At 38.4% G+C, this 15,570-nt stretch overlaps 1 protein-coding gene across 2 annotated transcripts in view; it reads right to left on the bottom strand.

Annotated features, from left to right (window-relative positions):
- Positions 1–15,570, bottom strand: part of BTBD9 (BTB domain containing 9) — a 478,407-nt gene that overhangs the window by 411,706 nt on the left and 51,131 nt on the right. For both annotated transcript variants that reach the window (XM_053603528.1, XM_053603529.1), the window contains 3 exons: positions 13,864–14,128; positions 3,038–3,257; positions 384–503 (listed from right to left, as the gene is read on the bottom strand). In XM_053603528.1, the coding sequence (XP_053459503.1) occupies positions 384–503; positions 3,038–3,257; positions 13,864–14,128 (605 nt within the window). The remainder of the gene's footprint in view (positions 1–383; positions 504–3,037; positions 3,258–13,863; positions 14,129–15,570) is intronic.

Below are 15,570 nucleotides of genomic sequence, written 5' to 3'. Positions count from 1 at the left end.
TGCCCACTAGAATCCAAAAATCCCGTCCTGGCCCTGGGCATTGCCAGGAAAACCTCCAGGCACACCTCTCATAGATTTCATGGGAAGAACATACCTTCTAACAAAGCATTTCTACTTCTGAAGTGTCCTTTCTTATTCATTCACATTTCTGTGACAAATATATGGCACAAAATATTTTGGATAAATAGTTCCACCGGAAGCTCTAAATATTAAGACATGTAATTGTCCATATTTGCCCTAAGTTTTTTCCTCTGGATGTGTTTGGTAGCTGATAACCTGAAAAACTCTTCTTCCATGAGATAAAAAACACAGTCTGCTTCCCAAAGTCCAAATCTCCCTATACAGTAATATGAATCAAAATCATCTTAACCACAAGAACTAACCTGCAGACACGGGCTGGAAAATATAATTTTTGCCAAGAACGACACAGATATTGAGAATGATCTATCACTCTGATCCAATCCAGTTCATCCATTGATACTTCAATGAAGTATGAGTAAGACCTGTGAATCAAAAGGAAAAAAGCAGGAAAAAAAAATACCATATTAAAATAACAATCCAAAACTATATTTTAAAAAATACATTAAAAGGCATAGAAAAATACAGAATTCACTAATTATATTTTCTGCATCATCAACAATGAAAGCTGTATTCATCTCTCTGTTGTAGCGTTCACCCACAATGCCCTGAAATGATCTCTCAGCTTGTGTTCTGCCTTACCAAATAATAAACTGCTTAAGAACAAGGACCATACCATTTAATCTTCATATCCCCAGGGTGCTTGGCATGTATCAGGCATGCAAAGCACTGCTCCTTTTTAAACATGGCCAGAACAGCTTTCCCCCTATCATATTAGCAAATTAATAAAGCCAAGCCATGAGAAAAAGAAAGAACAGAAAATTGGGAAGCAGGAGGCATGCCTTCTCCCCCTCTCCTCTCTAGCAAAGTGCTCAGCCTCCCCTCTCAGGAGGAAAGCCAACTTGGAATGGCTACACAAATGGCTACACAAATTCCCTACACAACCCCACAAAATCCCACAGTCTCTGTCCCACACATACAAGCAGTCAACAAAAAAAACAAACAAAAAAAAAATGACATGGGTGAAGAGATAATGCATGCTTCTTTGGGGTACAACTTAAAACTTGCCACAGCCTATCTTCTTCTGGTCAGCTACCCTAGACTATTACATGCTGGTCCCATACTCAACAAACCTATATTCCCCTGTCGTGAACCAAATTTAAATCTGAGATGCAGTTATTACTTGTACTGTAATATCAACAGGAACAATCTTGGAAGATTTAAGTGACCATAAACATCAGCCTGCAACCCACAGTTGTGACCAGAAAAGGTCAGCTTATTTTGTGTCAGCCCCTCATTTTCTGCTGTCCCCTCACTCCCATTCATTTTATCACTCAGTCTCAAACTGATTATAACCTTTTATTGAACCTCACTAGGTTATCAGTAATGCAGGATATAATTTTACAACATGTCAGAATCTTTTTGGCTTAAGATTCTGAATTTTTCACCTTCGCTTAGAATGATAAGAATTTCTATGAAAAAAGAACAGTTACGTGGTAAAGTCCCCTGTGAATGTGATGTACACACTAAAACAAAGTAGTCTATAAATATTTAACATCCTAGAAATGATAACTACTTTTAGTTCAAACAGACTAACTTTGCATTATTTTTATACTAATTTCATTATTAATTAAATGAATGAAATACATACAACTTTTAGAACAGTTCATTTCTCGGTCACACATACTGCTCTGATACTCCTGCCATCACGGAAGGCCCTGGAAACCACAGTGGGTGAAAGCATCACAGTGGCTAGAAGGAAAACAGCACCCTAAAGCTACTTAGAAACTGAGTGGTTCCCAGGCTAAAACTCAGCAAATCTTTTCACAATTTTTTTTTGTTTTGTTTTGAGGATGATGGTTATCGACATACAAGACAACAATTTTTCTCTTCACTCACAGGATAAAATGCTTTTAAAAAGTTATAATATCTGGGCACAACGGTTAATCCCTATAATCCCAATGGCTTGGGAGACTGAGGCAGGAGGGCCATTTGAGGCCAAGAGTTGAAGACCAACTGAGCAACACAGTAAAAACTCATTTCTTTAAAAAAAAAAAAAAAAAGTTGTTCATGGTAGCCCACACCTGTAGTCTCAGACACTTGGGAGGCTAAAGCAGGAGGATCCCTTCAGCCCAGCAGTTCAAGGCTACAGTGAGCTATGACTATGCCACTGCACTCCAGACTGGACAACAGAGGAGACCCACCTCAAGAAAAGAAAAAAAAGTTATAATATCCAAAAGTAAAGTAAATAAATAATGCTAATCCACATGATGGAATACCAGATGGCTATTAAAAATAACATTTTAGAGGAATATTTTTAAAAGGGTAGAATGTTCCCAATACATAAATTATAAAATGAAATTAGCTTTCATACATCTAATCTTTATTTCATATAAGTATGTTTGTATAGGTTTCTGTTTTGTGAATGTCTATACATAATAAGCAAAAAACAAATCACTAATCAGATATATAAAAAATTAATAATGAGTAGTAAGATATTAGCGATTTTTAATTTCTTCTATGTGCTTTTCTATATTTTCTACATGTTCTACAATAAACACATATTTGTTACTTTTTCTGTATTAGCAGGGAAAAAAGTCTATTTTTTTTTTTTTTTTTTTGTAGAGACAGAGTCTCACATACCGCCCTCAGGTAGAGTGCCGTGGCATCACACAGCTCACAGCAACCTCTAACTCTTGGGCTTACATGATTCTCTTGCCTCAGCCTCCCGAGCAGCTGGGACTACAGGCGCCTGCCACAACGCCCGGCTATTTTTTTGTTGCAATTTGGCCGGGGCTGGGTTTGAACCCGCCACCCTCGGCATATGGGGCCGGCGCCCTACTCACTGAGCCACAGAAATATGTCCTTTAACTCTTTACCCAGAATCAACCTTCAAGAGAAACAGCAGCATGATCATAAAGAAATAAACCACCAAAATCTGCAAACCCAAGTGACTCACCGGCTATCCCGGTCCCAGAGGAGTAACCGTATGTGATTGATAATGGATGGCTGACCTAGCTTGATTTCAATGCCTGAACGGCAGTCATCATCAATTGGGTGCCTGGAAAATCCATGATCCAAATCATAATTTTGAGTATCACCATCTAATAAGGCAGACTTCAGCTCTCCTTTTACAACCTGGGCTCCATACTTCATGGTTGCAATGTTTTCTTCTGGTACTACAAGTAAAAATAGAAAAAGCATGATGAATGGTTACTTACTAGATTATTCTACATTTTTGAGAAAAAAATAAATCCTAGCATTCTAGTTGATTCCAGTATTTGCATTAAACTTAAAAATGGCATAGGCCAGTTTATGGGGACAAATGATACGGAATCTCTATGAGAATTAAGACACCACTGAGAGTTTAAACTTAATGTCACTATCACAGTCATAAAAGTACCTAGGACTAATGTTATTTTTTAAAAAGTTAATAAAGGCACATACTAGGACAAACAAATCAGCTCTGAGTTCCTTCTATGAGTCGCTATAATCTAATATTTACTGAACAAAAATAGCACGATGACCTGTTACCTGCCATCTGGACTGAGGACAATGTACAAAAACAAAGCAAACAGGTCAGATGTCTAATAAACAACAGAAAAAGAAAGGTTCCCTTACAGCACAGCTGTTAGTTATACATGGACTACTGAACAAATACATCTAAAAAACAAGATCTATTTTTACTTCACTTGAGAATTTTTAAAAATGAAAATTCAGTCTATCACCAAAATCAATATTATGGTTATTATTAAACCCCCTTTCCAATTGTGCCTGGGAAGGCCTCTATGTAAACTGTGCTTCACCAATCTGAACCTGTCTTCCAGGTACTAACACTCTAAAACACGCTCACCACAAAGAGACAAGAGGCTGAACAATGTTAAGGGTTTGCATACTCAGAGTTTAAACAGTGCTGCCAACATTTCACCAGGTGTATCACTTTGGAGAAGTTACCCTCTCTAAACTTCAATTCCTTAGGGCCTTATCTTATCCTCCACATGTTTTTGTTTGTTTAAGGATTTAAATGAGATGATGTCTGTAAAGCATATAATAAGTTCTAAAAATACATAGCCATTACTATTACAAAACATACATTAAAAAATACACAATGGTGGGTGGCACCTGTGGCTCAGTGAGTAGGGCGCCAGCCCCATATACCGAGGGTGGCAGGTTCAAACCCAGCCCCAGCCAAACTGCAACAAAAAAAAAGCCGGGCGTTGCGGTGGGCGCCTGCAGTCCCAGCTACTCGGGAGGCTGAGGCAAGAGAATCATGTAAGCCCAAGAGCTGGAGGTTGCTGTGAGCTATGTGACACCCTGGCACTCTACCAAGGGCGGTAAAGTGAGACTGTCTCTACCAAAAAAAAAAAAAAAAAAAAGTACACAATGGTAAGAGAACTATAAAAGTTTACAAACTGTAAATTCTGGATTCTCACAGAACACATACACTCTGGCTGTGTGAGCTATTGTCAGGCTCTTAAGGAAAAAGATGGTAAGTAATTCATCATTACAGATTTTGGGGGGAAAATATTTTTAAATTTCAAATGAAGATATAGGTAAAGAGAGTGGCTCCAGAAGAGGACAATAAATGCTGCTGAAAAACAGAAGCTACGGTGGGTTTAGTTAACTAGCAAAAGACTGGGCAACTCACCAAAAAACAAAACAATCCCAGTCACACTCAACGTCTTACCACAGGAAGTTTAAATGCTATAGACTTATAACCTTCTAAGTTCTATTAGCTTGTAATAATCACCTATATTCTTCCTCTTTATTTAACAAATCTCATATAATGCATACTATGTGCTTGAGTCTAGACTAGGGGTGTCTAACATGCTCATTTTTTTTCAGGACTTTTTTTGCTTATCTGTGGTGTCAGATAACACAAAAAGTATATATGGACCTTTTTTTTTTTGCTAATCAGCTTTGCTTAGTGTTTGTTTAATGTGTGGCCTAAGACAACTCTTTTTTCTTCCAATATGTGGCAGAGAGGGAAAAAAAGGTTGGATACCCCTAGTCTAGACACATTCTAATCATTTTTCACATATTAATTCCTCTGATTTATTCCTTATAATAATCCTTTTAGTACAGTACTACTTTTATGTCCATTTTGCAGATGGGAAGTGGAGTCGGAGAAGTTAGATGTACTTAATTGCCCAAGGTATCATGGCTCACAAGTAGCAGAGTTGAGATTAGAACCCAAGCAGTCTGTCTCCAAGGACCCTGTTTTTAACACAATGCTCTATAACAGCAGTTCTCAACCTGTGCGTCACAATCCCTTTGTAACAATGAAAATACATCGCAGCATTAGGAAGGTTGAGAACCACTGCTCTACAGCCTCCTTCATGAAGAGTTTCTGATGGATGACCATACCTTTTCCCCCTCTTTCTAACAGCCACTTCCCTGTAAGGTTGCCTAAGACCCATAGGAAAGAAATAGTCTGGTATAGTAGGGGGAAAAAAGTTGCAGTTAAACTGAAAAAACCAGTTTGGCAGCTGTGGCTCAAGCGGCTAAGGCGCCAGCCACATACACCTGAACTGGCGGGTTCGAATCCAGCCCGGGCCTGCCAAAACAACAATGACAGCTGGAACTAAAAAATAGCCGGGCGTTGTGGCAGGTGCCTGTAGTCCCAGATACTTGGGAGGCAGAGACAGGAGACTCACTTGAGCCCAGGAGTTTGAGGTTGCTGTGAGCTATGATGCCACAGCTCTCTACCCAGGGTGACAGCTTGAGGCTCTGTATCAAAAAAAAAAAGTGAAAAAAACAAGTTTAAGACTCAGATACTATCACTCAGTACCCAAGTGAGGCCTCTTAGTCTCTCTGAATCTGTTTTCTCATCTAAAAATAATACTTTGTCCAATCCACCTCACGGGTTACTGTAAAACTTATATAGCAAATTCATATATGTGAAAGTACTACATAAGTAGAAAGCATTCATTCAGTCAAAAAGCCTTTTGGGGACTCATTCTGTACCAGGTGCCATGTGAGGCATTGGAAATGACTTAGTGAACTCAACAGGGTAGGCCCTCTCCTTCTAATGCCAATCTAGAGATGAAAACACTTCATAAGCAAATAATCAAAAGCTTTAACTCTGTGTCTTTTGGGTATCAAGATATGTAACTACTTTGTAAAAATGAGCATCTTTTCCCTTTCTTGTTGGAGAATAAAATGTGGAGGAACAAGTTGGCTGCTGCTGATCACTGGAACCATATCCTCCGGTTCTGACACCACGAGTCAAGATTTAAGTCAAAGAGAACGTCAACCTTTCAGATTTATAAACTAGCATCACCTTCTGATTTTCTCTAAACCAGGGGTTCTCAACCTTCCAAATGCCTCCTAATGTCACGACCCTTTAATACAGTTCCTCATGTTGTGGTGACCCTTAACCATAAAATTATTTTGGTTGCTACTTCATAATTGTAATTTTGCTACTGTTACGAATCGTAATGTAAATATCTGATATGCAGGATGCATTTTCATTGTTACAAAGGAGTCACGGCCCACAGGTTGAGAACTGCTGCTCTAAACATAAGCTTCTTACCCACTAAAATTTGTCAAGCTAGGGATAACATACAAAGCACAGAGTTTCAAGTGACTCCAACTAAAGTCTAAGATGGAAATGAAATTTCTACCACAAATTTAAGTCGTCCTTTTAGGTTTATTTCAAGAGGACTTGAGAATTTTTCTAACAATCATTGATATAGATTCATTCCCTGAGAATATCTTTCACTTCAAAATGGTGAACATTTATACAAGTGGAAATTCTCTCATGGTAATTATAATGTATCTCACCAGACAAAAATAGAACTCCAAGTACTTTTTGCAAAATCTATAATGAAGTGATAAATTTAACAGGAAGAGTGATTATGAGAAAATTCAAATCATAATAAAATAATTTAGACCATAAATATTCTCAGGGCCTATATTTGTTTACCCGTTGAGAAAAGAGCTCTCAAAATATACAGGTTGTAGGGATTAAATAAGTAGTAGATAATGATCATAATATTTTTACACTTACAATTTTTAATGAATTTTGCAACCATTATGGGAAAAATTAAGCTTTGAAGCTTTACAGCTAGGTAGAAATGAGCCAATTAGTGGAAAGAAAAACTAAGGAGACATGAAGGAGGACCCAGCCCCTACTTACAGAAGACCAAAATTTGAGTGGTGCTGGGTTATTACCTTGTGTTTTTCTGTCATTGCTTTATGTTCTTTATCACCTTTTATTGAACTCTCTATTACATGCAGATGGTCAAATTCACCTTGATGGTTATTTGGATACAGACTTAATTAGTTCTCTGCCCATTGCAATCTACTTACCCAATTTTGTCACCTAAATCATCCTCTATGCCCTACCTTGATGTCCCTGAAGAAGGTGGATCCACCGTTCCTGTGAATATTCCCCTCAAACCATAGAATTACAAATGACTTTTTCCACAACTCCTGTCCTTCCTATCTTACCTAACTTTCTCCATTATCCTCACTCTCTGCAGGCCTTCTTTCCACTTTGGACAGTACTAGTACCCAAACACAACAGAGAATGGAAATAAAAAAGAATCCAGGCAGGAAAATCTGTGGAACAACACTTGCATTTTGAGACACAAGACCGGCACTTTGGTTCCAATTCTGGCATCGACTTTACTTAGTAATTTAGGCAAGTTGCTTAGAAAGATCAAAGAAGAAAAATGTCCTAAGCTGCCTCCTATGTGCTGGTCACTATACTGGAATCATCCTTCTGGAGCTCACTATCTAAAGCAGTGGTTCTCAACTTTCCTAATGCCATGACCCTTTAATACAGTTCCTCAAGTTGTGGTGACCCCCAACCATAAAATTATTTTCCTTGCTACTTCATAACTGTAATTTTGCTACTGTTATGAATCAGAATGTAAATATCTGATACGCAGGATGTATTTTCTTTTTTTTTTTTTTTTTTTTTGTAGAGACAGAGTCTCACTTTATGGCCCTCGGTAGAGTGCTGTGGCCTCACACAGCTCACAGCAACCTCCAACTCCTGGGTTTAAGCGATTCTCTTGCCTCAGCCTCCGGAGTAGCTGGGACTACAGGCGCCCGCCACAACGCCCAGCTATTTTTTGGTTGCAGTTTGGCCGGGGCTGGGTTTGAACCCGCTACCCTCGGTATATGGGGCCGGCGCCTTACCAACTGAGCCACAGGCGCCACCCAGCAGGATGTATTTTCATTGTTACAAAGGGGTCGCAACCCACAGGTTGAGAACCACTGATCTAAAGGGACAAGAGCATATATGTACTAAATGCTTCCAGAGAGGAACACTTATCAGAGATAAATTATAAACATCCTACTTTATAGATGACTAACTATAGTTGGGAAAACACAATAGTAAGAGAAGTCAAAGAGTTTTAAAAGTATTAAAGGTTCATTATTATTATTGTTTTTATATGATAAGTGAGACAAATTTAATTCTAGTTCAAAAACCAGGGACAGAATCATTCAGTCACTCATTTATTTAAAAAAAGAAAAAGTCTAGATTCAAGCACTGTGCTAGGTGCTAGAAAAAACAGACAAAAAGACATAATTACAGTCCTCAAGAAGCTCAGTCTAGTAGGAGTTGAGGCAAATAAACCAATAATTATAATATCACAGCAGCAAGCTCCCTCAGTCTGAGGAATGGAAACTCCGGGAATAGGGATAGGATAACAAGGATAGATTTAAACACAGGTCGCCCCCCTCCTCACATAGGCATTAACCTACAGTTTACCACAGCAATTCTATAAATAGATTAACTTTTACTCAATAAGGAAACCTTGAAGATAGAATTTGTGATATGCTCCCTACCATAAACATGCAGAAACAAGAAATTACAGTTGTCTTTCTCAAAGTATATATGAGAAACAAAGTATAACTCAGCCTCAAGAGAAATAGCAGTAACTTTCAAAACTATAGAAATATCTCCGCAGCTAATATAAAGCTAATTGTTAAGGGAATGGTACAGGTAGTGCAAATATCTTAAGGAAAAAAATTGTATTAAAAAGTTAATTCTCTCTCTCCACTGTACAGAAGATTACTCATCATTATACATTCACAAAATTAGTCTAAACTACTTTCCAGAAAGACCAACCAGCCCAGGTGTATTAAAAACATTCTTTGACTCCTCTTTTTTTTTTTTTTTTTTTTTAAATCTCTTTGATTTGGTAAAAGCCTCAGGGTAGACCTCAGCCCCAAGATAGAACCTCTTTCCATGTCATGAAAAGTCCCCAAAGACAACAGAACTCTATACAAAGGGAGGAACAAAAAACTAAATTTCATCAATAATTTCAGGTCTATCTTTCCAAATCATCAGCCCAAGAACTATGAAATTTTAGATCCTTTTCTTCTAACAGTGAAGAATTTGATTAAAGAAAATAATGATATGAATGTTTAGACACCATTTAGAAAATAATCTGTTTTTTAAGGATCTGATAGGAAAGTGCTATGCTTCCTGAATATTCATATAATTGATTTTATTATACAAGGTAGAAAAAGCAGACGATTTAACCATTACTCAAGTTTAGAAGTTAGATAAAAGATTCCCAAACATAATGTAATCTCTTCCTTGACCTCTGTATGAATTACTTCAATAAGAAGAATTTAACATTGGTGAGGAATAATCTCAGTAAATTATTACAGTACTGAGTTTCTTAACTGCCTGAGTCCTTCCTTTCACAACTAATCCCATGGTTGTATTATAACCCAGGTCTTATACTGATCAACTGATCAATTTCAAGCTACTAGTTACTATGTAAAATGTCCAAAATGTCTCCTTACTCCTGCAACCATATCCCAAGACTATCCCTGCAATAAATCCAGTTCCAGAGTCCATGTCAGCACCTGAAATCAAACTTACAGCAAGAAAGGAGGGAAAAAGAGCTTATATAAGAGAAGGCATGACAATGAGGATTTGGAAAGTCTAAAATTAACTCATCTGGTTACTTCTCCAACATCTATCCTCCCATACCTTATCCACATAGGACCCTCAACTAGTACCATACTCTAGCAATTTCAGTTTCTTCCTGGACCTCTCCCAAACTGTTCTCTCTAGCTACCATATGCTATTTCTCTACTGCCTTTCACCCCAATTCAAAAATCAGAGAGGCAGCACATTATATCTACCATCTTTTTTCAAAACACTCCTGGCCTCACTCCATTCTCCTGTGCAGACTACTCACCAACTCACCACAATTGATACACAAGTTTTTTCTCAATTTTCATTCTCCTTGACCTCCCAGCATTATGATATACCACTGACCACACCATTCATACCTCTATCCCAAATATCTCACCCCTTTCCAATCCCTCTTTCTCTACCTTAAGTCCCCTGGCTCTAAGGTCTTCTCCAAGCCTCCGACTCCAAGTCTCAGACTTTGATCTTTCTTTCTCTAGACTCTAGCCCAGGTTTCTACACTTTTATCACCAGCTTTGACTGTTTCCTAAACCCCAATAATGTGTTTCTACCTCCTATTAGACATTTCTCCTTGCATTCATTCACCAAGCATTCATTAAGCACCTGCTATATGCTAGTCGCTGTGTTAAATGTTGAGAATATAAAGAACAGTGAAACCTATAAAAATCATCTCAGCTTTTAAGCGTCAAAGACAAGTAAACAAAAATGTTTAAAATCAGGCCAGGCATGGTAGCTAATTCCTGTAATCCCAGCACTCTGGGAGGCCAAAGCAGGTGGATTGCCTGAGCTCACAAGCCCGAGACCAGCCTGAGCCAGAGGAAGACCTCGTCTCTAAAAACAGCTGGGCATTGTGGCAGGCGCCTATAGTCCCAGGTACTCGGGAGGCTGAGACAAGAGAATCACTTGAGCCCAAGAGTTTGAGGTTGCTGTGAGCTATGACACCATAGTACTCTACCAAGGGCAAAAAAGTGAGACTCCTGTCAAAAAAAAAAAAGCTTAAAACCATGTGATCAATGTGATAATTCTCATTGATATACACATAGATGGAGATGGGAAAGAACATAATAATGATAATATTGTAACAAAGGCTTCCTAAATTGAGCTCACACATAGTATTTGTACACATTACTTCAATTAATTCTCATAACAATGCTGGGAAATATAACATCAAAGGTAAAAGTCCTTAAGTAATTTAATACCAGATCATACAACTAGTGACTAATTCAGGATTTAAGGTCAAATTTGTCTGACCTAACAACTATGCTTTTTCTTCTATGCACAGTGAAGAGAAATCTAGATCTGATGAGTTAAGAGAGAAGTCCAGGTTAACCTATTTAAGATCAATCAGTACTGCTGAGTGAGGTGGCTCTCGCCTGTAATGCTAGCACTCTGGAAGGCCGAGGCAGGTGGAGCTCACAAGACCAGCCTGAGCAAAAGCAAGACCCCATCTCTACAAAAATAAAAAACTGAGGCAGGCAGATCACTTGAACCCAAGAGTTGGAGGTTGCTGTGAGCTATGACGCCATGACACTCTATCCAGGGTAACAGCTTGAGACTGTCTCAAAAAAAAAAGAGATCAATCAGTACTTTAAGAATGTTAGAATCCATGGTTTAGAAGAGATCACTCAGGGAAATGACTCTAGCATGAGACAGAAATTACAACTTATATGTCTCATAAATCCTCACTCAATGAATCTAAAAACAAGCTCAGCATCTTCTTCAAAGTACTATAGTTCATGGACTCTAATATACATCTATTTTTCAAATTTTAACATTTCTGAAATTGTGATGTAGATATCATAGTGTGTTATGGTTTAGTTGGCAGTATTGTTTCCTTTCTTACTGGTACCTAAAATAATGGTGTCTCAGAATTTATGGCTTCTTAAATGTGATAAAATATGGTAACTTTCTCCTAAACTTAATCTCTAAAATGGAATCACCAAGATCTAATCTTTTTCCATAATATCCCTTCTTTCTATACACCCATAATTTTCCATTTTCCGTGCCATCAATCTGGTTTCAGGTTGTATCAATTGTGCACAAATTAAGTACCTGGCTCACTGATCTCCCTGACTCCAGTTTTTCCCTATTCCAAATCCTCAAGCGTACATAATGGATCAATCTTTCAAAACCACCACTGTAGGCATGCCACACTTGCTCTGTTAAGATGGCTCCTCACTACATATAAAGGAGATTATAATCTAGCTCCAAAGATTTCTATAATTTGCCCTGAGATGACCTTCACATACCCTCTTTGTTATTAATCAATGTAAGCCTTCTACTCTAGTCAAGCTTTTCTATTCAGGGTCCTTCAAATGCTCTAACCTCTCTCTATTAACCTCACCAATCTCCCATGTGGAACTCACCCAAACCTGATGCCAACCCTGACGCCATCCAAATCAAATGTCAAGGATCGACTCAAGTTTCATAACCTCCATGAAATCTTTCTTCATCATTCCAGTCACTATCTATTCTGAAGTTCCATACCATGTACCCTTTTGAATACTGTTGTATTTAACTTTTCAAGGGAGTTATGATTTATTTCCACAATGAAATTAAAAGGATCAAAAGTGGAGACTATCTTTTACATTTATATAGCACAGTTCAGTGGCTAATTACACAGCCTCTAGAGCCAAACTACATAGATTTGACTCTCAGTTCTACGTCTTTCTGGGGAAATTTACCTAACCTCTCTGTGCTTCCATTTTCTCACTTGTACAATGGAATCAATAACAGAACCCACTACAAAGAACTGTTATGAGAATTAAATAGTCATGTAGAAGGACCTGTTCTTGATATACAGTAAGCTCTTTAAAATTAATATTATTTTAATTAATAAGAAAAATCATGGGTGGCGCCTGTGGCTCAGTGGGTGAAGTGTCGGCCCCATATACCGAGGGTTGTGGGTTCAAACCCAGCCCCGGCCAAACTGCAAAAAAAAGCCAGGCCTTGAGGCGGGTGCCTGTAATCCCAGCTACTTGGGAAGCTGAGGCAAGAGAATCCCCTAAGCCCAAGGAGTTAGAGGTTGCTGTGAGCTGTGACGCCACAGCACTCTACCAAGGGTTAATAAGTGCAATTCTGTCTCAAAAAAAATCACATTAAGTGATAAGTGTTGGAAATTTCACATTAAGTGTTAGCTATTCTACGTATGTCATAAGTGGTAGCAATTATTGTTGTTATTTAGAATCTCCATGCTCATGGTAACTGTAAGAATAAAAACACAGCACATTGTCAGTATTTATTTGATGGACAAAGGGAGGAAAGATCTTAATGTGACCAAAAGCTTTTCAGGAAAGTGTTTCCTTCAGACGTTCTGAAGGGCATCTGTCCAAGAATGGCAAGAACTATGTATTTTGAGATCTACAGGAGTAGGGCGTTGGCCCCATATGCTGGGGGTGATGGGTTCAAACCCAGCCCCGGCCAAAAACTGCAAAAAAAAAAAAAAAAAAAGAAATCTACAAAGGCTATGCGATCTCAGACAGAATTAATAGGAAAATGACGAGAGAAAGACAATCCACAGGAAGCAGAGCTAAATATTTATAGATCTACACCTGGATCACTATAAAAGTTTCGAGACAGACTGTGTTATGGTCCACTATTTCACTTCTAAGAAATACAGTCAACAGCATCCTTTATGATTCATCCATGCAAATTTCAACTTGCTCAGCTTATCGGTGTTACTGCGAGGGCTTCCTTTGTTTCCATATGCATAGATTTTATGTTTCTTGATTTTTGTGTATCTCAAAACTTTCGTAATGACTCAAGTATGCATCATATGTACTGCACTATAGTTTTGTAGCTAGAGTTTTGTAGTTGAGAATGGCATAAGATGTAAACAAATATCTCAGTTGAATTTAGGATAAATAGGTACTTACTGAGCATGCCTCTATAATTGAGGTCCATATCCCGGCTCTCTGACCGTACTTTAATAGCATCCAGAATGGCATCAGGAGACAGGAGTCCTGAAGGCCTCACAACATTCAGAAGTTCAGTGAGGCTCATCAGAGGTAAACGTACAGCCTGCATAATTTCAGCATGATTCTCCTTTGAATTGTGTTTACACCAGTTTAACAAAGCTAGGAAAATATCTTTTTCAGGAGCTGCAAATGAATCTCTTAATACGATGTTTAAAAGTGCTGTCTGAAAAAGAAAAAAAGGTGAAATTCCAGTTACTATGCAGCTCAACCATGTGCGTGATCAATCAGAAAACCTTATAGAACTGCAAGTATAACTGGTATTTAGCCAATTAGCTCTTTTTGACCCTCTTCTTTCTTTATATGCTTTGTGCCACATATTCTCCTACTTATAATGGCTGCATGAATACAAGAACGGATGGCAACATCTTTCTTTCCTGGTCAAACATCTTGTACTACTACATCAAGTATCTAGTTTAATTTCCGAACACATGTGCACCCATCTTTTTTTAAAACAGCAAGAAGAAAAATGGCAAAGTAAGGAGCTGTCAATACATACATGTTCTTCAGGAAGAGTGTACATTTTTAAGTCAGTAAGATGTATCTGGCATTTAAAATTCAAAACTACTGCACTAGCATATTTTGGTTTTTAGATCTCCAAACTGACCTCCAGCAACAACCCTCAAAAATCCTTGCCTTGGTGCAGCACCCGTAGCACAGTGGTTATGGCACCAGCCACATACACTAAGGCTGGCGGGTTCGAACTCGGCCCAGGCCTGCTAAACAACAATGACAGCTGCAACAAAAAATGTCCAGGCATTATGGTGGGTACCTGTAGTCCCAGCTACTTGGGAGGCTGAGACAAGAGAATCACTTAAGCCCAAGAGTTGGAGGTTGCAGTGAGCTGTGATGCCACGGCACTTTACCTAGGGCAACATAGTAAAACTCTGTCTCAAAACAAACAAACAAACAAAAAAAATCCTTGCTCTTAAAAATTAAGGATAATAAAAATCATAATTTACACTCAAATCAAGATACATAGCTTCTCAATAGGTTTTTTTCATTACATATCCATGCTCTACGAGAAATACAATAAGAAAAAAGAGAGACACGGCAGCGCCTATGGCTCAAAAGAGTAGGGCACCAGCTCCATATGCAAGAAGTGGTGGGTTTGAACCCAGCCCCAGCCAAAAATTGCAAAAAAAGAAAAAAGAGAGACAACCACCATTCACAATTCAAAGAAAAATTTGAACAAAACAGTTTTATTCTAGCTATAATAGTAAATTTGGAGCCAACAACAAAAAAAAGCAGTTACTTAAAGACATCCAATGATGCATCAGATCTCCTTTATGAACTTTCCCTCTTGCTGTAAGAAATTAGTTTGCACTGTCAGAGAAAAACAAAACCAAACCCTCTGTGCAATACCACAAAGGATCCTATTTGACTATCATCACATTGAAAACAACTACCTAGCAGCATAGTTTCTTTTGAATTTAAAACTTACCAGAAGAACCTTAAAAGAAAACAGAACCAGGCCAGGCGAGGTGGCTCACACCTGTGATCCCAGCACTCCAGGGGGCTGAGGCAGGTGGATTGCCTGAGCTCACAGGTTCGAGACCAGCCTGAGCCAGATTGAGAACTTGTCTCTAAAAATAGCTGGGCATTGTG

Source organism: Nycticebus coucang, chromosome 9, assembly GCF_027406575.1.
Source record: "Nycticebus coucang isolate mNycCou1 chromosome 9, mNycCou1.pri, whole genome shotgun sequence".
NCBI classification, from domain to species: domain Eukaryota; kingdom Metazoa; phylum Chordata; class Mammalia; order Primates; family Lorisidae; genus Nycticebus; species Nycticebus coucang.
This window is presented reverse-complemented; position numbering and strand designations above follow the sequence as displayed.